We start from the raw sequence: 26,049 nt of genomic DNA on the forward strand, positions 1-26,049 counted from the left end.
TGACAACAGCAGGTATGAAGGAAAGAAACTGATTAAGTATGTAAGAATCCAGCTTAGCCATTAATTTCAAAAGCACAGCAAGGAATGACTCCCCTGAAATGCATTCAGCAGAGGGAGTTTTTTTCCTGTCATCAGAATGAGAAGGGGGTAAGATTTCTTGGCAAGAAAAAGTAAGAACATATTTCAGTAGATATCATCTGTCTTGCACAAGAATCTTCTCCTGCTGCCAAGGAGTTGCGGATATTTGACAAACTCTGTTCTTCAAACTCAGTTTCTTCTGCCCTAATGGACTTCCACAGTCCCTTCTGAAGAAAAGCACATTTTTGCTTTGAAGTGGGGAAGGTCTGTGGCATTATTAGGAGGCAGATCTCACAATCCTCTTCCCCAAAAGCAGCAAAGGAATTACCATCCTGGTGGTAACACAACAGAAATGTGTGCTGAGATCAGAGGCTGCACACAGACATGTATCACTGGCAGTGTTTAATGTGGGATGCAGACTGTCACAATCAAAGGTCTGCTCAGCTTAACCCGTCCTGTGATGTGGGGTGCAAACTACACCAAGGAGTAAGATGGTTACCTCTCTATTCTCTTCTTCATGCAGAAGTCCACCCCAATTGGATCTTTAGTAGACTGACATACTATTCGGTAGCTAAATGGAGAAGCCACACGATGAAACTCTTCCAATACCCAAGGCCACATCCAAGTCAAATTACTTCTCAATGATTTTTTTTGAGTCCTCCTCTTCCTCATCAGTGTAGGTACTTTTCTAACAGTTCAGCTGCGACTTAATTTTTAAATTGGGAGCTGGAGCTGTTGCACTATTTCATATACCATTTCTGGGCACGTATATATAGAAAAGAAGATACAACTGCAGGCTGCATGTGCCTCCAACGGTAACAGCAACAGCAAGGTTGCGAGGGCAATGGCTGCGGTTGTCTTCTGGCTGCTCCCCCTGCCAACAGCTACACTGCCCAGCCTTCTGTCCTTCTGCAACTCGGGTCAGCCGAGCCCTCTCAGGGAGGGTATGTTTATCCGTACAACAATTTCCCCTCCCATTTGCTGCCCGTACAGCTCGCACAGAGCCCACCCGCAGACATTTGGATACAGAAAGTATTGCATCGCCGATTGTGCAGATGCCATCTGCTACAGAGTGAGCGCTGCTGTCAGTAATCGCTGTTTGGTGGCCTCTGAGAAGCTCCTCTGGTGGTGATGCGGGTCCCATGCGATACAGTGCCCAGACAGCAGAGCTGCAGCCGACAAGAATTTAATTCCTTATTTGAGCTGAGGGAAGAACTGACCCACTCTTCAAGTGAGGCCCGTGTTATGCTCTGCAAATAAGCCTCTCTTGTGCTGCTGCACTCCATCGATCACGGTGATAAATGGCTTCTCAATCTGCAGAGGCATTAGCTTGGCACTTCTGGATTGCTGTGTCCCCACTAGATAGTTGCAGTTGGTTAGGAGCTTAGATGACGTGTAAGGAATTTACACAGGCTTAGTTTAGTTTTTAGTCTCCCTTCTCAGAAGGAAAATAAATTACTTTACTTCAAAGAGTCTCACCTACTTGACATTAAATAGCTGTATATAGCTGTAGTTGTATTTACCACTAAGAGCAGTAATGCAGTCGCCCATCCTTTATGGTATTCTTGCTCAGATGGGAAAGCACGAATTCTTTGTGAGTTACCATGATTTGTTCTGTGAAACTCCACACCACTGAATAAAATGGTTTCCTTTCTCCAGTTTAACTACCCATATCCTGTTTTCTGAAAACATTAATTACCCTACTGAAGCATAAAGACAGACTTGAATGTCACACAGAAAAGTTCCTGAGCGTATTTCATTAAGAAATAAAACTGCTACAATAAACACGGGATTTATTTTCTTCAGGAAGAAACTTATTTAAGACTTTCCAAGCAGAGCAAGAGTTTTCAGACTTTCTGTCAGAGCATGTTCTTGCTATGCATTTGTTAAAAATAACTCTCAAATGGGTGCACTAGAAGGGTACTTTTTATAGGATGTATTATTAATACATCACATGCCCAAAAGTCAGGTTGCCCGTGAAATAAACCTTGTGAATACAGCCAAATACAGCAACAGCACGTATGATCTGCACAGCTTCTGCTGCAGGATTTCTGCCTCCATTCAGTCACACAGATGACTGGTGCTCTGGATATTCATCAGGGTGAGGTAAAGGTGCCAGGCTTCCACTCACTCTCCTGCTAATGCTATTCACAAGATCCCCACACTATTTTCTGTACAAACTGGAAAACTAGTAGCAAAGTAAGAGGGAATAACATGATTTAGTGGTTAAGGAGATAAATACCATTCTAGAAAAATGGACTGTATTTCTTCCTCTGGCATTAAGTCTCTATGTGACACAGGGTAGACCTTTTAAATCAAGTTTCCACAAGCAGTCGTGAATGCATGTTCCTACTCTTCCTCACGCCTGGCTTGGCATCTGGATACTAAAGATCAGAAATGTTAAGCAATTACAGTTTCAACACCATTAAAATTATCTTTTGCATTGTATCATTCTTAAAGAATGCTAACTTTTCTGAAAATCACATCCGTGGCACATAAAACCAGTATCCAAAACCACGGTCACGTCTATCTCAATCTCTCTGCACCCTAGCTCCCTACCTGTGAACCAGAGATAACAACAGCCCATCGACTACCACTTGTGAAGCACAGACTATGGTAGTGACGAGTATCACTGGGAACCCCGAGGCACCATTCGTACCACAGTGTTCCGCACGGTACGACGTACCTAACACACTCTGAAGAGCGAGGACAGAACAAAATACTGAACAGCCACATCCTGCACCCCAAGTGCTACAGGAATCCTGCAAGGACCATTATGCTGCATGTATGCTCCAGGGGCCGAAATCAGCCACTTGGCAACTCGTCCATCAGCACGCTCTATCCTCTGAAGGCAGAAGCCCTAAACATACACTGATACACTTTGGTTTGATTTTTTTTTTAAGGCAAATAAACAGAGTAAAACAACTTCATGCTTTGTTATCACAAGGGTTCCAAGGAGAGAGGAACTGTTCCCTACCACGCCAGCAAACACAGCGGTAGAAAGGAGTAATGGGTTTTGCACCCAGGGTCCCAGAACTAGATGGGAATGGGACAAACCTTGTCAGTGGCTGCCTCAGACAATTTGCTGATGAGCAAAGGGAAGGCCTGTGCTGGGAGTCCCAGGCTGCATTCCTGGCTTGAGGGGAAGTGTACTCAGGCACCACTGATCTGAGTACAACTCCCCCTACCTGCCCCAATTCCTTCAGAGCACCTAGCAAGTGGATTAGGCAACTGTAGGGAGAGTTATGGAGAAAGCAGACTCTATGGGCTTTAATTAATTTACTATGCTGCATTGACTGCCATTCTCTGCAAACTGAGGGCTGCTTTATATGTAGGCCAATATTGTAAAAAAAGATGGGTGAAAATGTTCTTTTAACAGTTCTTCAGACGCTGTTCAAGAAGATGATTGAGTTAACATCCTTTTAAAAGGTCTTGCTCTGACTAATCAGTCACAGCCTTGCCAAACATACAGAGGTGATTCCAGAGAAAACAATTCTGCAGCATTCATGATGTTTAGATGTGGTCATGGGCTCTTTAACCAGCGGGGAATCATAAATATCCAGATGTTGGGCTACATCCTGATGGTTACAGTGTGTGCTGGCAAGGAGAGATAGTTTAGGAGCAGGCAGTTACCAAAGGGCATAGAACATCAAGACTGCAACTCTGCAAGAGGCACAAAATGAACTGGCAGATGCCCACTTAATACCAGTTAAAGCACAATATCACCAAAAAGTGCACAACTTGGGCCTTTTTCTTAAATGTCCATTTACAGTTTTCCATCTCCATAGCTAGTTAATCCACTGCTCTGGAGAGAAGTAAGAAAGGATATACTCCTACACGGTGCTTTAAAACAGATTCACATGTGGTATCTTTCCGTGTTCTAGTAAGATGCCTCACAGTGCACTGGAGTATGTCATCAAAAGACCATGCATGATCATATTCTGAACATCTGCACCATTTATTACGTGTTGTACCCCCTTCCTGGATTTCAAGAAGGGGCAGTTCATTTTTAACTTTGTCTGTGCATCAAGCTTGGAAAAGCAACACTACATTCTTTCTCCTTCACCACAAATTCAACTCCTGGTCTTGAAGCTTCATTTTGATTTCTGATTAGAAGATGACTGATCACAAAGAAAGCCAGTGGATCTGCAGCCACGACTTTGGGCATGTGCGTCCACTTTCATATACAAAGCAGCTGATTTTGCAAGAAGAGACTTTCTGAGCTCTTGTGGTTTACCAAAATGAGTGCTGTGTATCACACTTCCAGGCTCCAAGATTGTGGAATATCATTCCACTGCACACTGCATATGTTCAGTCTTTTTTAACTGGCTTTGAAGCCTTTTCTAAGCAGCTGTTACACTACTTGCACTAAAAAAGTACAGGCTCCCCATATACCATATAAACATGTATTTTTCCCCTCAGATTGTGGCTTACACAGCTCTTGTGTATAGAACATATGTAGCTGAAGAACCACACTGTGCACAGAAACAGCACAAAACTAGCAGTCCAAACACAAGAATCAATCCTCATCGCTCCAAACCAGGCCAAACTGCTATGGCAGTTGACCTATGGAGGACAGACTGACAATTTCAGCCCTACTGGACAAGTCCCAGCAAAATTACAAGAGTATGCTGCTCTCAGCTTTGTTAAAAAAAAATAATTAATATGCCTATTTTATACGATGTGAAAACAAGACACAGAAAAGCTAACCAAGTAGTCCCAAGGGATGCCACGTATCAGAGGCAAGGCCGGGACTAGAAGCAGCAAGGCCACGCTGGTCTTCAGGAGGAATTTATCCCTAAGTCAGGCGAGGTACCACTTCCAGTACGCTAAAAATCTAAAGAGAAGTTCTATCACTAGTGAGCATTCACTCCTCGCACCATCTCCAAAAACAGTATATTGTACCAGTGGAGAATAATTATCAACCTATAGAGGGCAATGGAGGAAAAGAAAATGAAAAAGGTGAAAGGGAAAAAAAGCAACTGGAAACATTAGACAATGTATAGTCCGAATGACAACCAAGTATTTACACTGTGTATATGTCAGTTAATCAGATATACTCCAGAAAGACACCAGACCAAAAATATTGTCAGGTTAAGACTATAAATATAAACAGACTTTTTGAGGTATAATATTTACACGGGGGCCATAACAAGTGCTGAACTATGAGGGGATCTAAACTTCTGGCCACTGCTGCAACAGCCAGAAAGGACTGCATCAATTAAACCAGACTGCAAACAGCCATCTCCCCAGGGCAGAGATGGCTTTTGTTAAGAGGCGTAACTTCCCTCTCTGTGGCAGAGGAGGCTGATATGAGCTGGTCACTACACACAAGCTGCCAACCCTCTGCTGCAGAACTTGCTTTCTGATCTCCTGCTGTCTTCTATGCCCACAGAATACAGTTTGTGAGGATCAGCAAGCTACCACACCCACCTTCATGTCCTCTAGGAGAGCCTGCGGATCTTCGATGCCTTCTGGAACACATTTCTTGTTCTCTGGGAGAGATTCAAGCTTTTCCACCAGGGCTTTTAAACCCTTCAGTTCAAATTCTGTGAGGTGAGTCCATTTGGTTGAAACTTCCGTAGCGGGAGACCCCGTTGGTGTTTTGGGATAGTCCGTGGGGGTCGTTGATTTTACGCTGTCATCTGACTCATTAGACAAAGTTCTTTTTAGGTACCTCATCACTGTGGCTTTTTGTTTTCTTCCTGCACCCTCCTTCCCTTCTGAGTGTGTGCTGTTGGGTGAGGAGGAGCCATCCACCAAGGATTTGGAGTTCTTATCCAAGCTGTCATCCTTCTCCTCCTGGATATGGGCATCACAAGATTCTTCATCCATGTCTAACCACGAATCTGATGAATAGCTGTCTGTGCTGCGTTTTCTTTTTGCATCTGCAAGTTAGAAAAAGAATGCTAAAATTTTACCCGACGTAATTCAGAGCTTAAACACTTCTCTACCACTGGGGCTAGGCACTGCCTATTTAAAAGGGCACTGGATAATGCCTAGTAAGTATGTGACAGCAGTGGGCTCTATTCAGCTGATTTTTAATTGGGGGTGTGTGTGTGTGTTTGTTTTAATGCTGGTTTTCATTAACATCTACTCAGTTCAAATGACTGGGAAACATTTAGGGAAAAATTATGTTTTCTTCAAAGCCTCAGTCCTCTATGCCTTCAATTAAGAGGAGGCAGAGCTCTTAAGTCACACACAATTAATTTTCCCGCAAATCCGAAAGAGACCAGATTCCGCAGCCTTACGGCTTTAGGAGGAGAGTTAGCACAGAAGGAGGAGGGGGGAAATGACAGGAGAAAGCATGTTAAAATACTGTACATCATCATTTTCCAGGAACTCTGCACAGCACAAAATCAACTTCTCCATACTCCACCTCTTTGCAAGCAACTGTTGGTAAAACAAGAACCCCCACTTGTTACTGCATGAATACTCATTGCTCTTCTGAGACAGAGGATTACAATTATATTTGTTTTACAGACAAGAAGCCTGAACACACTGGGAAGTGCAAGGACTATCACAGAGTTTACATGATGCTGCTTTTCGTAATGCTGTCCCTGATGCATTCTAGGTACTTCTCAGGAAAATCTAAAGGCAAGTTTCTGAGTCTAAAGAACTATTAATCTTAGTTTTATACTAGGTTTCCCTCTAAAAATCCCAACTGTTACCCAACTCCAAGCGATCAAGCAGTAAAAGCAATGTAGGAAACTATTGGCCAAGGTTCTCTAAAGCACACATCTTTTCTTATTTATTAGACATCATTTCCTTTACTAAGTGAACAACACTCAATGCAGGCTAGCAACAGCAGGGATTTCTGTGGAAAATACAGTTAACACTGGCAACACCCAGTTAAGTCAATGTGAATTTTAATACTGGCTGAAATGGGTACAAGATCAAGCTGCAAACAAAAACACTCTGCAAAGGAAACAGAAGTCTTCCAGAGAAAGTAAGTGAACAATAAATGAAAAGTTCCTTTCACGGCTTTCATGCTTTGCAATGCAGTATCTTTGGATTAGGACAATGTGAATTATGCTTAAGGGAGGATTAAATGGACATTAACAAAAAAGCTCAGCATCCGGTTGTTTAACAGTGAGGTTCAAAACAAACGCTGAAGCCCAGTTCCAAGCTGTCAAATTCACCCTTATCACAGAGAAGCTCCTTGTCTCTTGCACAGTCTATACCATCTTCCCACAAAATATACATGCTACTTGTCAGATGGGTAACAAAGATGCAACAGGCAGTGGCAGAGTAACTGTCTGAGGGCAGCTGGCCTAGCTGTTTAGCTTTGCACTTTCAAATAAAAACTCTGTAAAGGCAGGTGCACCTCTGTGTGTTACTGCCTGAGAGATAGGAGTTGGCCACTCTGCTTCTAAAGGCAAGTGCTGTTGCTACAGTGTCTGCAAAAATCAAGCATCTCTGTCCAGTCTACTCCTTCAGTCACGTTTGCATTTTTCCTCAGAACCAAAATGGTCATAAAATTACTCACAAAAGGCGCATTTAAGCTGAAATGCCTGTGGAAAGACGGCAGTCACGAAAAATACCAGCTACCAGCAAGGCTGGTCACAGCCCAATCCAGCTCCATCCACAGTGCAGGCTAACGTCCTCCCCGCATCCCTGCAAAAAACCTTCACCCTGAAGAAGTACAGCACAGTTTATATTGTGTGCTGAGGTGGTGGCATGCAGTGCTCCAAAGCAGCTCCTCCTCTCTGGTCTGTGCTAATACACCCCCATGCTTCTCTTAGAAAAATAAACAGGATTAGAAAATATCTTAACCAGACCATTTAAAAAACACTAGGTTATCCAACTCCTATTTCACACGGTTTTTTCCTTTGTCCACAGTAGCTAGCACACTTACCCACCTCAAAGGGCTATATAATCAGCTTATGTCATTCTCCCATTTTACAGCTGAGGAAACAGATGCTTGGGAGAAAGCACGATTTGCTCATTATCACACATCAAATCTAGGGCAAAACCAGGAATCAGAATCCAGGCTCTTGGATCCAGGGCCGGAGCCCCTTCTCTAAGCCACACTGCCTTGGTGAGCTCTTTTACAACTGACTGAAGCACAAAAGCCCAGCCTAGATGGGAGAAGACGCCAGTGACAAAACAGAAGAAGGTGAAAGCAGACACACATCCCTACGCTACCAGTACAGCACCACTAACAGAAATTGCTATAAATCTGCACAAAGAAAACTATGTTTCTGCCTTTGTGTGCTGTGGCTCTGCTGAACAGGAACTAATGGCCGTAACTGGGGCAAATCTCAAGTGTAGATAAAGGCCTAAAGAAACAGAGGAAGATCATGTTATGGAGGTGTGAATAATTTACTGCAAGTAATGCTCTGGTGCTAAGAGAAAACAGCCTTCAAGAGAGATCTCCACTTTTTGTCTCTTGCTCTAATCTATGGAAACAAAAGGCAAGCGAGGAGTGGAACACCAAAGCATACTGGGGGCCTATTCCCATCAGGAGCAAGCACACGGGGGGGCCAGCAATTCCGTTCTGCCAGCTGCCACCGCTTCCCTGTCACCGGCTGTCTGCACAAGCCAGGCCCTGCTGGGCCAGCGACACCTGGGCACGGACAGACAAAACCCAATCTAAATCTAACTTCAAAATGAACCATCACCAGACAAGGGCCCTTCGTCCTGTTCTCTGCAAGCCAGGCAGTTACATGCTGCCTTGCCTAACTTTACGTTTGGGGACAGGGCTTGCGATTAACCTGAAGTGTATTAGTCTGTTCTGGAGCACGAGGGGATTACAGGACTGTCGCACCATCAGATTAAGAGTGGACTGCTTTCAAAAAACAACTGTCTGCTACTGCTGCTAGTTTAAAAAAAAAAAAAAAAAAGCCAAGGGAATCAATAATGGAAGGATAACTTCAAGGTGAGGAACGTTCAATCCTGTGTTTCAAGTGTTTTGTTGTAATACAACATGCCATGATTTTTATTTATTCATTTTAATGAAAACAGTATCTGACTGAGAGTTGCTATGCTGTGAGCAGAGGTCCACCATAAGCATAATCTGCATTTACTTTGTCAAGAAGTACATTTTAAGCACTGTATTACCAGGGATCCACTGACTTGGAGGTTTTTGGTTTACAAAGCCTCTCCATGGAAAAGAGCTCTCGCTAAGAGCAACTGTGGTTTCTTCTCCCGAGTCAATGTAGAGTGATTATCCAGTCTGGGCTCCCATACGACTTAGTACAAAAACACCTTCACCCCTCTCCACCTCAGAGCAAAGAAAACCAGCTTATACAAATCAGCCAGTGATACAACTCGGCGAAAAGGAGGAACAGCACAGGGTTGACCACAGGACAGAGAGCTGGAAATACCTTTTTTTCTATAGCAGTTCACTTCCCTGTGGTTCTGGGCAAATCTCTTAACTTTTCCCCACAGTTACCCAGTTGTACAAGAAGAATAATTATACAGAGTTTATTTCCCTGCTGAAAAGCAACTTTCTGTATTGAAGAACTTAAAAGAAAGGAAGGGGGGTGAGGTACAATTATGAAATCTTTCTTCTTTAGAACAGTTCCGTGTGTAATATCTACCTTGCCATTCCCAGCTCCAAACCCTGACAATGTGACTTGGGAGCAGCAGTTTCTGTTGGCCTGCTAAAGACAGCAATGACATTGTCTTTAGCAGAATAAAAACCTGAGCATACTGAAAATTTATCCCTGTGTGGAGCACCTCACACACAAATCACTCAATATAGTCCAGTACCTGTCCATCATAAGCAAATCTCCTCTATCCTCTGAGAAGAGGGAGGGAAAAAAAAAAAAAAAAAAAAGACATGGCTCCTTCACCATGCCAGAGGGCATATTGTCTTCATCCATCAGGCTTAATATACAGTTAGAGCCATTCTGTTAAAATTTTAGGAATGGGAATCTTAAAAGCTGCAGGCTACAGAGAAAGCGCATTTCTGATAGCCCAGTATCTTCTCCCAATTACTCTTTGTCAGTTCACTCTCAAGATCCATATCTCACTGAAGGTCAATTGTGGTTGAAAACATCCAGTGCAGACTCAGTCATGACAAGAGTAAAAATAATGAAGACATAACCATCCTGAAACAGTGCACGTTCAAATCTAGTAGGAAGCCCAAACAGGACCCCTTTCTGATTTCAGCTAGCAGGACAAATGTCACAGTTGAGAGGGACAAGGAAAATAAAAAAGGAGAGAAAGAGAGATTGTGTGCTCTTACAGCAGCCTGTGATTGCTGTCATGTCATTATTCCCCTGAGTGTTTGCCCTTCTGGGGAAGAGATCTGAAAAAGATCAGTCTCACACACTAACTAGGAGGTGAACACCTGAAAACTCATTCTGGGCCTTAAGAATGGGAAAGGAAGCCATGGTCATCATCTTCCAACTCCTTTTAGAAGCACAGATATTTTTATTTAGGGAGTGGGAAGACTCAAGGTTTTGGCCTTGCCTACACTGTGGGTGTTTTTTTTTCCTTATGAAGTTTTGTGAGTCAAGACATTTAGAAAACAAAGAACAACATAAATTTCTACACTAGCATACAACTGTGAGGACAGAGGTATCACAACACAACCACAGCAACACATTTTCATGTAGGCAATGTCTTGAAAGAATCACCCTGAATTTAGCAACCTTCACGTCAAAGCAAGTAAATACTATGTCATGGAAACAAAGTATGAAAAGCCTAAAGATATCCTTAAAACACAATTGCTGATGAAACCAGTTTTCCACATTCTCCAAAGATGATCTCTGTCACCACAGTAATCTCCTTTTTTTCAAGCAGGAGAACAGAATCTCTACCAATTCTATAAAAACCACTGCCTTGTGAATCCCAGAGACCAGGGGCAGCATCCTGCGCTCTCTCAACTAACAATCAACTGTTGCTTTCTAGCTTCTGAGATCCAGTAAGACCACTGTATCAGAAGGTATACAAGCAAAGAAAGCAGCACAACTCAAGGGTGAAACATAGCAAGTTCTAGTATCCAAAAGCAAAGGTAGAAAGCAGACATTTAGAACAAATTATGTCAAGGAAATTATTAAAAAAAAAAATAGGACAAACATTAAGGTTATTCAAGAGAAATTTCTGAAAAAGAATACAAGGATGTGAAGAATTTTTCTTAAACCAAGACAGACATGAGACAAATTTATTGAGGAGTCTGCAGAGAAGTTAAGTACTTTGTTTCATTACTTTTTTAAGAAGAATAATGGGAAATTCTTCATCAAGGGATAATCTCTCATGGGAAATTAAGAAATTGCTTGCAGATACGGAAGTCTCTAAGGAAGAGACAATTTAAGGACCTTAGCAGTTCTGAAGAAATGCTTAAAAACAAAGCAGTGGGGTTTTGGAACACTGCCCTCCTTTGGATCTCCTATCCCACAGTAGGTGAATGATACTAAGATACACACACCACAGAACAAACAAGTGTAATTCAAGGATTACAGTTCACAGACATCTGAGTCAAGATGCTGGACACTGAGACCAGCTAAGAGAAAAGACAAGCAAGTATTTGAAACAGTATTACTCACACAGAACAAAGCGCCACAGCTTTGTAAAGGTAAATAAGGTACCTTTACTCCTTTGTATTTGACAAATGCCAAAGTGAAAGATCCAGCAGATACAGTAGATCTGGGCTTTTGAACCACAATCCCCAGTTAAATAACTATTTTAAGGTTAAGGTTCTGCCAAGAAATAAAAAGCAAGTTTCTGACAAAAAGAAGTATACATCTGTCTCTCCTGAAGAGAAAGGCCCTGGATGTCAATGTCAGAGATTTTATCAGCATGCTAATACTCTGAAGCCAAGAGATAGCAGGCAGGTGGATGAACTACATGCTGTCAGTAGATGCCACTTTGGTAAGCTGAAAAGTACCAATCCATTCAAGACAGCAACAACAGCTCAAGATCTGCCCAGTCAGACACTCCCAGCACCTACCTCAACTTGGCACCCACAGCCACACAGTAGGGCTGCAAGTCAGAGCAGCTGATCAATCCTACCGATAACAAATAAATTCTTTTTTCGGTAGGGTTCACTTTCATTCAGATCACTGAACTGATTCCACTCACAGAGCAGCTGCACAGTCTCTAGAGTTCACGAAACAGAACGTGAGAGCAGCACGTTACTCACAGTAGCTTGAAATGTCCATAAGACCATGCCCAGGCAACAGCAAAACAGTTTCACATTCGCTTTCCACTAGGCCAACAACGGAAGCTACCACAGGAGACGAGACCTTGACCGTGTCACCACCAAAATGTTTTCCAAATAGCCAGGCTCCTTTTCCTGATGCCTTTGCAGCTGGCACCCCTTGATCATGCAAAACAATAATTTTCCCTCTAGACACTGGACACCTATGGTTCCCAGTGAGCTTTTATATGATTTGAATACTTCTCAGCTAGTAACTGGACTGAGGCACATTTTGTGGGGATCACCAAACCATTATCAGTAATTACTGAGCTGGGCTGGAACTCACACTGGTGATTTAGCTGGAAAAGGTCCCATCTCAATATCCTGAACCACCCACTCTCCACATCTAATTTGTTCTGAAATTACACCTCAGCGATCTGGCACCCCCACCCTGCCTGCAGGATGAGCCTCTTTCCACACCAGTGGTTCAGACAACAGGAGGTTGTTCCTTATTTTCCAATGAATGCAGAGTTTTGTCACTGCTTTATGAAGTGCTGATCCAAGGGGCTAATTCATCCTTTCCTCTGGGATGATCTTATATAACGAGAAAAATTCCTCCACGCAGAGTTCCTGCTTAACTAACCCTTCCGACCAGGGTCTCACAGAGCTAAGGAGAGACACAAAATGTGAAGCACCCAAATTCCCAGAGACCCCAGGAAATCTCCCTGGCTTATCTACACCGACTATTCGCTCTCTCAAGTTATTCTTGGTCAGTAAAACTCACCGGAGAGTGACATCTGCCCATAACTCCGTCAATCCCTTTTAGTAAGAATTATGCTAGTAGGTGATCACTTCCCTCCTCTGTCCACAGCTTGGGGCAGTTCCAGCCATGCCAGGTTCAATCCAAGTGGCGCCCCAGGGAGCAGGAGGCACAGGAGTACTTTAGCCCTCCTTCACACTTAACATGTACCAGTTAAGATTTAACTGGTGCTTGTGCTACTTTCAGCCACTCTGCGCTCAAAAGCAGAGAGGCAACATGGCCCACCGTCTTGTTCCATCAAAGGGAGGAAAAAGAGGGCAGTTCAGCAAAGCAACAACTGGAATTGTCACACGTTGATGTAAAGCTTACATCAGTGCCAAGGTAATGCCTTCCTGCTTCAGGCACATCTATCTGTCTCTCCTATGGCCCATTTTCAGCTATTGTTGTAAAGGTTTCTTTGACCTCCCTGCACTTAGGTTATAGATCATGTAGATTTGTGTAGGTGTTTTCTTGGTTTTGTTATTCTGCAGAACTAGAAGTCAGTCACCAAACAGAGAGAACTGAAGTAGAGATGAAAGAGAAGAGAAAGAAGCCAGGTTTAGTGACCATAACGCATTCTGTAGAGGAGACGCTCTATAAAAGGATGAAATATCCACCCCACCAGAGCACATTTGCAATGCACACATTTCTGGCTACTAAGGTAGTGTGCCAAACATGGCAGTAAATCCTCCACTGTTTGGCAGATCATCTCAACACAAACATTACTGAAACCAAGGAACAAATGCATCCAAAAATTATTTTTCTGGAATCCACTTGCTAAGGGAATGTTTAATAAATATAATTTAAAGTAGGCTGGTACTTCATGGAAATGCTTAAGAGTAAAACCTTCCCCACCCCAAAATAAAGAAATAAATAGCTCATTTGAATTTCTGCAGTTCTCCAATTCAATTTATAAGCTGCTTTGAGAAGCCAAAGCAGTAACTAGCCTAAGGTGCTAGCATCAGTTCTGAATATGCACTCAAAGGATTCACTCACCAATTAACATTGATTCTTTCTGGTACTCTTTGCTGAGGTGGCAGCGCTGGGTCACACAGGACACGTATCTCTCCAGAACATACCAGCACATTTCATAGTAGAAAGGATAACGGAATTTGGCATGCACCTGAAAGCAAGATCAAGACTGTCAGTCCATGGGGAAGGGAGAGAAGTTTGCAGCACCAGGGCCAGTCATCATTCTCATCATGTTATCAAGAGCACAAACAGTATGCAGGAGGGGGAGGGGAGAGAGGGTGGGAGCCGAGTGAGATGTACGCCTTCAGCATACGAAATGAGAAGACTGCCTGCCTGCCTGCCATGATAGCATCATTTCTTGGTTCACTAATTTGTATCCTCTTGGGGTGGTGGGAGAGGAAAGGGTTTGTGTTCTTGTGAAATCATGAAACTGATGGATGGCCCCTACGGTATTATTTGCCTACTGTATAAACATAGGGTGGTCACATACAGATGCTAGTCACTAAAACTCAAGTTAAAATAAAGGTGTTTTTTTAAAATTTCCTAAACACTATCACATGGTTTTTTATCAAAATGGTAACATTATCTAAAACGAGTCAAGCAGGAAATACATCTTTTTCAATTATGGTCTTCACATCATTTTGATTAAACAAATGAACACACAAATTTCTTGATTATTGATAATTACACATTAGAAGTAAAAATCCCTTATGTGGTTTACACTTAATATTTTGGCAGCAAGTTAGCTTTTGCCACAAACAGAATAGAAAAGCAGGATTTTGAGAAAAGATCCTGTCAAGCTGTGCACTTTTTCTTACATCTCAGACCTGTTGTTCTCACACAAAAAGCTTATTGTCCAACACTATGTATTTGCGAGATTATTTCACATTCAAAAGAAAACAAAGTGGGTTTCCTTCCTTTCCAACACAGTTTTCTATCTGTACCAAAGAAGAATCTGGGAAGCTCCTAAAATGCAAGAACATTAAATGTATATCTATTGTGATTTGTTAAAAATGGATGCCATGCATCTTTCATGCACTTGTACTTACACTGTACACTTTTTTCTCCTGGTGGCACCGAAATTTGCATTTTGCAGGCTTGCACACATGCATTACACTGGGATTATAGGAGCTGCTTTAAGGCATTCTATGCATATTAACTGCTCACCTAGCCAAGAGGTGTCCACCCACCTTTAAAGAAAAGTTGGGCTGCGCCAGAAGGCAGCATTATCTTAGAAAGCCTATTTAAAAACAAACAAACAAACAAACAAAACTCCACCTGACCCCAGATCACCCAAAAACCCAGAGTCTAACCAGAACCACTAACCCAGCACCTGGGAACTCTGATTCAGCTCTGCAAAGCAGGTGCTGTCGAAACCTCTGCGTGGTGACAAAAGCATCCACTTGAGCATATCAGTGACTTACTAGAACGCCTGTATTTGAAAACTGTCCCCAAGGTGGACAGTCAAAGAACTTGCCACTGTTCCCAGGGCACGAGGAACGCAGAGACTTTAGCAGTAAAAAAAAAGCGTAACGAAGGGAAAATATACTGTATTGTCCCACTAAATGTATCACAGTGTAGGATTTAAATACGCTATGGCAATTCCCAAAAGTTAAGATCTCTTAAATTCAGCCCAAATGTAGCTGGCAAATCTGAACTGCATGTTGCTACAGGTCATGCATCCAGCGATGCTGCACCTTTTCAAACGTTTCCCCTGTGTTGTTTGTTACAAAGCACACATACCAAAAAAAGAAGAGGAGGGGAAAAAAAAGAAAAAAAAAAAAAAAAGGCAAAAACCAACCAACCAATCAAATCCCCCTAAATGTGAGAACATTTAACCCCAGGGCCTTTTTGCACTTGAGAATATTTTTCCTTTGGCTTAGTTATTTGTCATAAAGAAGAGATCGAGTCACTTATCACTATTACAGAACACAGGGGAAATCAGCCATGCTAAAATATATGCTAATAAAGGAACTCAAATTTTTCCAAGAGAGCACTGCAGGAAACAAAATTTGCAAAGAATTGACTTACAAACAGGAAGCCGCCTTCCACCCCTCAGCCTTCAAAAGGTTTTCAGCCACATGCCTGGGAATATTAAAGACATCATTGCTCAACATTTGTTGACAGATTCTGAGCTTCACCAAATTTAGTTGTTACCAATGTTAATTCAATGTGAAAGACAAGGAAGTAATGCATGCAGTGCTCCCATTATGTGTATCAATCTTTAATATTCAATTTGAGTTCCTAATTGCCTCACTATCAATGTTCCAACCCACAGCAAATCCCTCCATGCCTCCGTAATTCACTATTTGCCCGAGAAGGCTCTGCTTTCACAAACTCTCAGAAGTAAGAGCTACCATATGCAGCAAGAGATACTGTGCAAAGATCTACAGTGCCTTTTGCCAGTAAAGCAAGTCTAACAGTGCTTTAAAAATCTTTTTAAATTTGCCTTATGCAAAAGTATTGAGGAGTACTTTATGATAGCCTCGGACATTCATTAATTGTAATGGATGTGAACTGCATTATGTACATGTCCATACTTTTTCCATTGTACACTTATGGTCAAATGAGCTCTTACAGGGAGGGGGAGAGGAATGAAAGAAAGAAAGAAATTAAAAATGTTCTGTGACGAATTTAAAGTGTAATATCTGATACAGACACTGCCAGAGGACTAAATCCCCCACCAGCAGGGAAATACACTAGATCATCTAATAGGCATTTCCAGCTCTAACTTCTGTGATTAATAATTTACAAGCCACTGAATAAATTTTTTAATTATTCCTGTACAGCAAGAAAAATCCTCTCTGGAATATGATCCGTTTCTTCAGTTCAAAGTGAAATTATTTTAGAGACTTATATCCCCCTCCAAAAACAAAACAAAAACCCCCAAGTGAGGCACACATTTTCCTTGACAGTACTAGTCTCTTCCACAACGTCCATTAAAATAATCACAAACTCCACGTGTGTTTAATCAGTCTAATCACAATATTTATGACTATTTACAAAATAATTAATCTACCCATTTACAAAGTTATCGTAACAGTCCAGAAAACAGAATCAGTAGCAAACACCATCATCTGTGAGTGACCACCTTACGTATATATTTTGAGTGCTTTTGGCCCTATCCACATTCAAGTATTTTAACGCCGTTAAATTTAGATGAGTTGGGAGTAAGTTTGACACATTCTTCCTCTTCAGTAATACTGAGCTGTAACACCCCTATGCCAAGATGATGAATCTCTGCACGGCAGCCTGCTTTGCAGTTATTCAAGCCGGTCTAGCAGACAGCTTGGCCTATTTGACTAGCTGTTAATTGGCCTCTAGGAAAGCCAGACTGCAAAATGCGAGTCTCTACAAACTGTAAGGCTGGAGAATATTTGTTTACCTCAATTGCACATTAGGAGCGGTTTCCAACAATAGACATGGTTTTTATTACTCCTTAAAACTATTTTTAAATGGCTATAAACCTCTTAAAAAGTCTCCCAGGGATATGAGAAATTAAGCTAGAATAAGCATGACAAGTATATAAACTAGGCAATTTTATCAGGCTGTAAATCAGCATTACCGTTTCAACCGTGTAGTTATTCTTGTCTTAGCTGCTAAGACAATAACAACTACACCTAGCATAAAAATGACTTTGAATATCAGCAAACATGATTAAGCATTATATAGCAGGTTTAAACACAGTGAAACCTCCATAAAATTGCTCTGTGCAAAACGAAGAGGGGAAACACACCTGTATTACATTTTGATTTGAGCGTGGCAAATTACTTTGTCAATCACATCATGTAATTTACTTCTGAGCTATACACAATGGAAAGATCAATACTGATGAGAAACTCATTTGCAGTATGTTCACACTGGCAAATCTGTGTGAACTACATACTGTACGGAGTCTGCTATACTAGCCAGTGCATGAATAGAATTATTTGAACAAAGAAATTACAGAATTTGATTGGCAAAGCAAATAAAGAAGTGCACGCTAGAATCCTGTTCTGAAGACATTCACCCCTTTCAAGATTTCTGCATGATATTTTTAGGTTGGGGTGTGCGTGTGTGTGTTATTATTTGTAAATAACAGTATTGATTTTCCTGCCTTTTATCAAACTTCTGCATGCCTTAGTTGCACAGCTTACGTTTTGTTTCTGTCTAGAAATTCTTGCTATTCTTCGACTGTTCACACAGCTTTGTTATTGTACGGCTGCCTACGAGCACAAGTGTGAACACAGGTACAGGCTGTGCATAACACATTGCTAGCACACAGCAACATACAAGCGCTGAAATTGTTGCTATGAAGTAATGGAGATTCTGGGATGTTGGCTCTCATTAGTTTATTTTTTAAAGCACTGAAGTATTTTTGGGGGAAAACAATAAAGAACTACACAGACTTTGAAGAAAACCTAAACCAAAACTCACAGAAGTAAAGGTCTGATTTGGGACTTCCAAATGTCGCGGTATCCCTTTCCAAAAAACTGTGACAAGACATTTTCAAAGAGGCAGATACCCAACTCCCAGAACCTCCCCAGAGGATCAGGGTGCGAGTGAATTTTAAAAGGCATTTCAGTGCAACTGGCTGGTAAGTTCTTAAAAGTTACCAAAATCTTTTACTGTTACAGGGAATTCTGCCTCCTGCTATAAAAGCTTAGGAGATCAAAGCTGCACCCACCCTCCCAAGGAGAAGGGTCTGACATGAAGCACTACTGAGCAGTTACCACCCAAGGTGCGTGATCTTGGGCTGCTCAAGTCCTGTCGGAACAAAATGTCAGCTTTTGTACAACTTCAGGAAAAAAAGAGCGTTTCCTTCCCATCTTCCCCAGAGACTTCAAGGGAAATAACTTGTTTCTGGCATTGATCCTTCCTCCCAGTCTCCTCTTCTGCATTCTCCATGCAAGTTGTCTGCGCTAGCATCCTTCCCAATAACAACACACCCTCCCCTTAACACCTGTAGCACATGTATCCGGCATATAGTGCTGGTTCTTACTCACAGTCGCTCTGAAAACCTTCCTGTGCCTAGCACCTTTGTCCAGCCACAGTGAGCCCCTTCCTGCTTCTGCCATCCTAACTTTTTCCTGTCCAAGTCCCTTTACACCTTCTCAAAACACTTGACATTCTTGCCTTGGGACACCTATTCAAAGCCAGGCTGAATTCCACTCTGGTCTCTACTTCTACTTCTGCTCTCCACTACATTCCCTCTGCTCTAATTCCTCTGAATATCAGCTTTTGTCTTCATCTCTCCTCCACTAAGAATTCATTTTTCTGCTTAATATTCCTTCTTTTCATTAAAATCACTCCAGGAAACCTACTGCTCCCACCACGGTTTTGCAATGAGAAGATTACCAGACCTTGTACCCCCTGTGAAGGAAGGGAGGCGGTGGGGAGGACACCCTTCCTCTCCCTGAGTCAGAGATGTATTTCGAAACAAGACACATCTGCTTCAAGCCTATGCACTCTCACTGCAATGAAAGCAACTGGGGGTAAAAGCCCACTTGGAGCCAGAATTGTACCCTCTTGTAGAGGTGAACAACAGTGAGCCGTACTGACGTCCAGGACATACCATTTTAAGACTTTTTAGCAAAGAAGAATTGCAGCTTCCTGCCATTTTGTCACCCAAATCTCCATTAACACCACAGCTGGCACCTGGGCCAGTGGTTTACCAGCACAGTGCAAATGCCTCCAAAACAATCAGCCACAAAAGTCCTTGTCTGAATCTGCACATACCACTGGTTCATTTTTGGATCAGAATGCCACGATTGCCTTGCATAGCCTATTTAACAGCCTCCTGAAACAGTGGCACCTCCTTCAGATTCTGCTACTTTATGAAACTGCAAAGTCTGAGACGACTAAGTGTCCTGTTTATCAATCAAGGACAGAATTCTCACTACCAAAGAGGCCACACAGTAACCTCCTCCAAGATGCACTACTCTTCCCATCAGGTAGAAGCTACAGCCAGATGAACACCACAATGTTCCAATGAACGTCCCACCCCAGACTCTCTCGGTTCCAAGAAATTCTTGCATAGTATCAAGTCATTGTAGAAGAAAATCCTGCAAAGTACAGAAGACGTTGTTTCATATGCAACTTCTGTGCAGCTCTGTCAATGCAGCTGTAGACAGCAGAACCATCCTGGTCCCATCAGCTCTCCAGGCTTGGTATCCATTCCAGGCGTGCACAGAGAGATAAGCAGGGGGTTACCAGAAGTACTAGTACAAAAGTCTGTAAAGCGCAGTATGTTTTTGTGCAAAAGGGAGGGTGTTTTATGAAAGTTTAACAGGCAGACAAAAGACACAGAAGGGATACATCTGTGGGAAGCAGGCAAAAACAGATGAGTAAATCCCACTAAAAACAGCCAACATTTGAAAGTCTCATTACTTCATGTTTACCTCTTGTTTCAATGACTCTGACACAGAGATCCCATCAGTTCTTGTTCGTATATAAGGGAGAGACTACGGAGATCATAGTCACAAAGACCTGTTCAGTGAAAAGGAGAATCAAGTATCCTTACCCTTGTTCTGTCCTCAATTTCATAGATGCGAAGCTGCATGGGAACATTAAAGCTATGCAGGATATTTCCACCAAACACCAGAGAATCTACTGGAGTATAAACCGCATGTATCCACCCTAGAGAGGGAAAGCAAAGAACTGAGAATGCCTCATGCTATGCAGCATTACAGAGCAATTTATAATCAAATTTTAACAACCCCATGAAGCCCATTCCGCAGGGGCTAAGAGGCTAAAGCAGTGGAGGGTTAAATGGTATGCTTATAGCCACACTTTAAGACTAGTCACAGCAGAAGAACGGTTTCTTATGATGTACAGTCTTACAATCCTCTGTAAATCGGGTTCTTCTATTTATTCACAGGAAAGTTACAGTGTTTACTGGGAACACGCAAGCTTGTGACTCAACCACATCCATGACTAAGAAGTAAACTCAGTCTGTTCGATACATTTGGCTCTCAGATGTATCTACTGGCACCTCCAGTAGGGTTGCAAATCATGTCAGCAGTGGTGGTGGGCTAGGGCTGTGGGACTGGACTGAGTCACATCAAACTTCTTTCACACCAGCACCAGAGCACACATCTTCAGATGTCAACAATTTCAAGCTATTACCGGCCCTCCTTCAGAGGTGAAAGTTTCATATCCTATCATCGACTTCCTGAAGCAACCAAAAAAAATGAAACTTTTTCACTGCAAGCCCTAAGTTAAGGGATTTAATATTTCTAGTACTGCAGCTGATGAGACTGTTCTGACCCAATCCTGCAAGGGACTGAATTCATTTCACAGGCTCCAAAGCGAGGAAAGAATTCCCTATCACAATGGAAATCCAGGCACAGCAATTCAGGCAGCCACACACCAGCTCTTCTGCTTCTGCATTGTTTGCTTGGTATGTCAGCAGCCAGAAGGACCAGCTATGCAAGACTGTAGCCACTGATCTCTGCAGTGAAAAAGGAATTGATCCTGCTAATGATCTGGGACCCACAGAGACCTGACAATTTTTTTTTTTCTTCTTTTTTTAATGAAAAGCATTACAATTTATAAACCAGCAGACAGTAAAGCAACATAGGGGGCAGTCAATTTTCTCCTAACTGTGCAGTACTTTCCATTAAAGCTGTGGCAGCTTTCCTTCACTTCAAGATCAGTGTGGGAACAGGAAAATACCACTTAGCCTAAAGGGTTCTCCAGCTAGCAACCATGAAAGCTCTCCTCTGCAACAATCCTTAGATCATAAAGGCCTGCAAAGTTCTATCTGAGAAGTCCTTGAGCCACAGCAGATGGCAGAACTGGGGCTTTCACTGAAGGGCATATTGGTAGGAGTGAGAGAGGAAGGCAGATAAATCAGCATTAGAATTTTCTCCCTGGAAACACAAGCTCATCACTCTGGATACATTTTTCTGAAATTCAGAATCACAGAATGGTTGAGGTCAGAAGGGACCTCTGGAGGTCCAACTCCCCTGCTCGAGCAGGACCACCTACAGCCAGCTGCCCAGAACACCAGCTGCCTAGCACTATGTCCAGATGGCTTTTCAGCATCTCCTAGGATGGAGACTCAACAACCCCTCTGGGCAACCTGTTCCAGTGCTCAGTCAATTTACAGGTCTGATTCCACATGATAAATGTGACGCATATAAAAAAGCAGGTGGCTCATAGCTCTGGCAGCTCTTGGTATTACTGCATCTTTCCTGCTCCAGTTAGTACAATTTCAGTTACAGAGTCGCTCACAATGATCCAGCCTGTTTATTACTTCCAAATCAAGAACAACCAACTAGAGAGGAATTTTTTTTTCATGTAAGGGTAAGCGTGGCAACTGCATACATCAACACTATAAAAACTCTTCACAGTTGAAGTAGTTCACTACCTCACATGAAATGCATCTGTCTGTACTGAGAGCAAACTACTGGAAAAATAAATGATCTTCCTGATCCTAGTCTTTGGGAAGGAAAAAAGATCCAAGTTCAAGGAAGCTGGGGCCACTGCTTCCACTAGGTAATCAAAGATTTATATGGTTGGGGGAAAGAATGGAAACCATGTGCTGAAGCAAATCTGTTGCTGTGTCCCCAAAGCCAACATATCCAATAAGTGCTGAAACACAGGGTCAATTTGCGTGACAATTCACCTTAACTGTCAGGTTTAGAAATGAACAAATTGAAGCTCGAAAAAGTGAAATGACTTGTCCAGGGCCACACAACTGAGTGGTGCAGAAGCCAGGTCACAAACAGCTAATTATCAGCAGAACATTGGAGAGTCCTCACCACAACTTCCCACTGCAGTTCTCTCCGTACAGGTCAGTCAATGCACAAACATACTGGAGCTGGCGGATGCAACAAGTTATTTTAATGGAATGGTCAACAACACTTTAAATATGCTTTGTTATCAATTATTTACAACTTAAGTAAAAGGAGTAACTGAGCTGAAACCCGGCTTTCTAGTCCTATGTGAAAGGTAGAAAGGAGATATCCTTCATTTTATAAGCAATAAAATTAAATCCCATCAATGCAGTTGTTCCTCAAGTGTATGCTTTTACTACAACCACACAATAGCCACCTCCTCCTCCAAATTATATTTCCTCAGTGAAAACTTCACGCTGAAGTGCAGTCGGTTTCACTGTTTCTCGCTCTCTGGGTTTCACTCTCATCACACCTTTCCTGACCTCTCGACTCTGCCCCCAACAGATGCCAACAAATGGTGTCCCAGACATGACAAACCCTCAATGGAAAGATCAACAAACATGAATATAGTTTCGATCTTGTGTTGTTGAAGAGCTGGTAGAGGTGCAAACTGAAAGTCTTCTGTAAAGTATCTGAGACAACCTCAGGTTCTGCAGATAATGTATTTAATTCCCTATTTACACTTATAAACCAGGTCTAAACTCATCTTACAAACAATTAGTACCTTCAACTTCTAACTTCTGAACTAACTAAACACTAGGTCCTTCAAGATGCATGTCTTTCTAATAACAAGACTGAAAATACTACTTTTTATGACACAGTTCTCAATAACAAAATCCTGTAATAATGAAGCACTAAAATCCATCAGGGTTTAAAAATAAATTTTAAAATAAAAATAAACCAGGGACCAAGCAACAAACAGAAAGTCATTAACTGTATAGAACTTGGAGTAAAGTTCCTACCCCTAGCCAAAGCAGGGTGTAGGATGACTTCCAGGCATAGCTCAGAGATGGGTAAGGTCGATGCCTGTGGGTACCATTGAACAGCATTGAGCTAGGCACACAGCTACGTCCCAGGGAATCCCCAGATCTCCAGCAGCTCATGTGCCCACACATGCAGGATCCAGCTCACAGTCCCCCTGCCAGCTACAGGATGCAGCCCTGTCAGAGGAGTCACCAGCTCGTAAAACAGGTTTTGGCCACTCAGCGGTACAGCGTTTTCCAGTGACATTGCATCCCAAAATAGTTTTGACTTGCCTGAGGAACATAGGTGCAATATTGAAACTGCAGAGACACAAGCACCAAGAGGTGTATTCCAGGGATGTAGGACACTATGGGCAAGACAAACAAAAAAGATGGAGAATTGCCAAAGCAGAAAACCACAAGAAGATTGGCACAGACGTCACAAAGGGAAAAAAAAAAATCCTGTTCTAATATTAACAAGGATGTTAAGAAGAAAAACTGAAGAGGCCAGCACCAGAAAAGTAGAAGTAGGAGGAAAGAGAGACAAGGAGAAAACAGGAAACAGTTTCCATGAGGGTAATATATGGTGGAAATGAGCTCTGAGAACAGATAAGCTTGGATGGCACATTCAATTCATTCCCACAGCTTAGATACAAGCACGACTCAGAAATAAACTGAGGAGGATGAATGTTCATTGTGGCCATTCGCAAACGAGAACACCCATCTTCTAAGCTTCCCAGTCACAAAGGTTTTTAAAGAGGAAGACAGGCCTCCCAACTAGGAGCAAGCTGCATGCATGTGTAAGACAAAAAGGACGGCCAAGGGGATTGCATCCACACCAATACAGCCCATCCAGCTCACTTTTAGCTATGCCGTTACTTTTTGGTGCAGAACTTGACAGGTCTGTTGACATGTATGATCACATCACTCTGTGCTGGACGGCCATGTCTGCTCACGCATAGCTACATCTTTCAGCTCTCACAGCAAAAACTTGCCACACAGCCTCCAGTGCGGACACCTCTGAAGCAAGCGGCATCAATTCCCTCCTCAGGGACTGCTTCACGCTGTTTACATAAGCCCTGGTACTACCGCACAACCCTGTGTTTCATGCGCTAGTGCAAGACAGGAGACAACACCTCCCCCCTTGGTAATACTCCGAAAAACTGTAATATTCTTAAGAAAAGGGAAAGCAACATAGAACAAAATGTCACAATTTCATTTCATCCTTAACGCTAAAAAAAGCACTGGAGTAATATCAAACAAATCGATTAAGGACTGAGAAAGTCAAAAGTCAGTGGAATATGATATTGTTCATTTTTGGCTGAAAGACACAAACAAAAGCACCTGCTAAACATTATCTAAGGCTACAATTAAATTCTACAGATGTGAGAAAGACCTACACTGTGTGGCTTCAAGGATTAGTCATGAATTAGAAAACTCTTCCTCATGGGTGACCAGTTTCAAACCAGCCTGTGTGGACAGTGGTAACGACTGAGTGAATGTGGAACCAGCCCGTCCTTCCTCCCCAGGCTGCTCTGACAGCTGGCGGCTGGAGTAGGCTCTGGGGGCGGTGGAGCGGCTCCTGCCCGGCCACTGCACGGTCCTGCCCTGGGAGCAGAGCGCTTCATACCACCCACCAGTGACGAGCTCAGCTGAACAGGGACAGATGGCTTTGGGAGCACAGACCCTGCACAGTCCCTGTTCACAACCCTCACGTCAAGCCTCCACAAGGAGACTGTCCACTTATGGTTTTTCTGATTTTTTTTTTATTTCAGTTCTTGGTGATTCATGAATATTTTTTCCTTCCCAAAACAACCCTAGTTTATGAAGCCAAGCCAACATTGAGCAGGAATTCTATTCAGGAGGCTCAGAAATACTCTCAGCTGATTTACAGTTATGAATTATTCCACCACTCCTAAGATACACTTGAATATTTAGATGTTATCATCTGTAGTAAATCAAGAAGGTAAAATTAACAGTTACAAAAGCTTTTCAGAACAGTTAAAAGAAAGATATGATCTCATTATCTTTTGAATTTTATAAAACAAGTATTATTAAACATTGCAAACTTGTTAGAAGATTTCAGCGGCCTGCAAATTCCTGCTGTATCTTCAAGGACGCAATCATCCATCTGAGAACAATAAAAAAGAATATTGACTTATAAAGCTATGGGGCAAACAGACTACAAGCTCCAAGCCAAAACCATGGTGCATCTGTTTCCATTAGTAACTGAACAGATATTTTGCTTTGTGATATAGAAGGCAGACACATTCTCCTGCAATGCTACAGCAACTTGGGGTAGAAAAGATGAAATATATAGGTCTCAAAAATAAAAAGTGACTAAAGAGATAACCTTAGAGTAGGCAGCAGATGAAACATTATTTCTCTCATCTCAAAAGAATGATTGCGTCATAATAGTGCCCACAACCAAATATGTCAAGAAAACATCATGTTTACATTTTAGAAGTAAAAAAAGTACTAATT

General features: G+C 42.3%; 1 protein-coding gene across 4 annotated transcripts in view; it reads right to left on the minus strand.

Moving 5' to 3' along the window:
• KDM2B (lysine demethylase 2B) overlaps positions 1 to 26,049 on the minus strand; it is a 119,078-nt gene that overhangs the window by 43,395 nt on the left and 49,634 nt on the right. For all 4 annotated transcript variants that reach the window (XM_086474396.1, XM_086474399.1, XM_086474400.1 and 1 more), the window contains exons 9-11: positions 20,443 to 20,558; positions 13,965 to 14,091; positions 5,512 to 5,966 (exon numbers count right to left, since the gene is read on the minus strand). In XM_086474396.1, coding sequence (XP_086330522.1) covers positions 5,512 to 5,966; positions 13,965 to 14,091; positions 20,443 to 20,558 — 698 coding nt within the window. The remainder of the gene's footprint in view (positions 1 to 5,511; positions 5,967 to 13,964; positions 14,092 to 20,442; positions 20,559 to 26,049) is intronic.

Source organism: Leptosomus discolor, chromosome 16 (genome assembly GCF_034619465.1).
Source record: "Leptosomus discolor isolate bLepDis1 chromosome 16, bLepDis1.hap2, whole genome shotgun sequence".
NCBI lineage: Eukaryota > Metazoa > Chordata > Aves > Leptosomiformes > Leptosomidae > Leptosomus > Leptosomus discolor.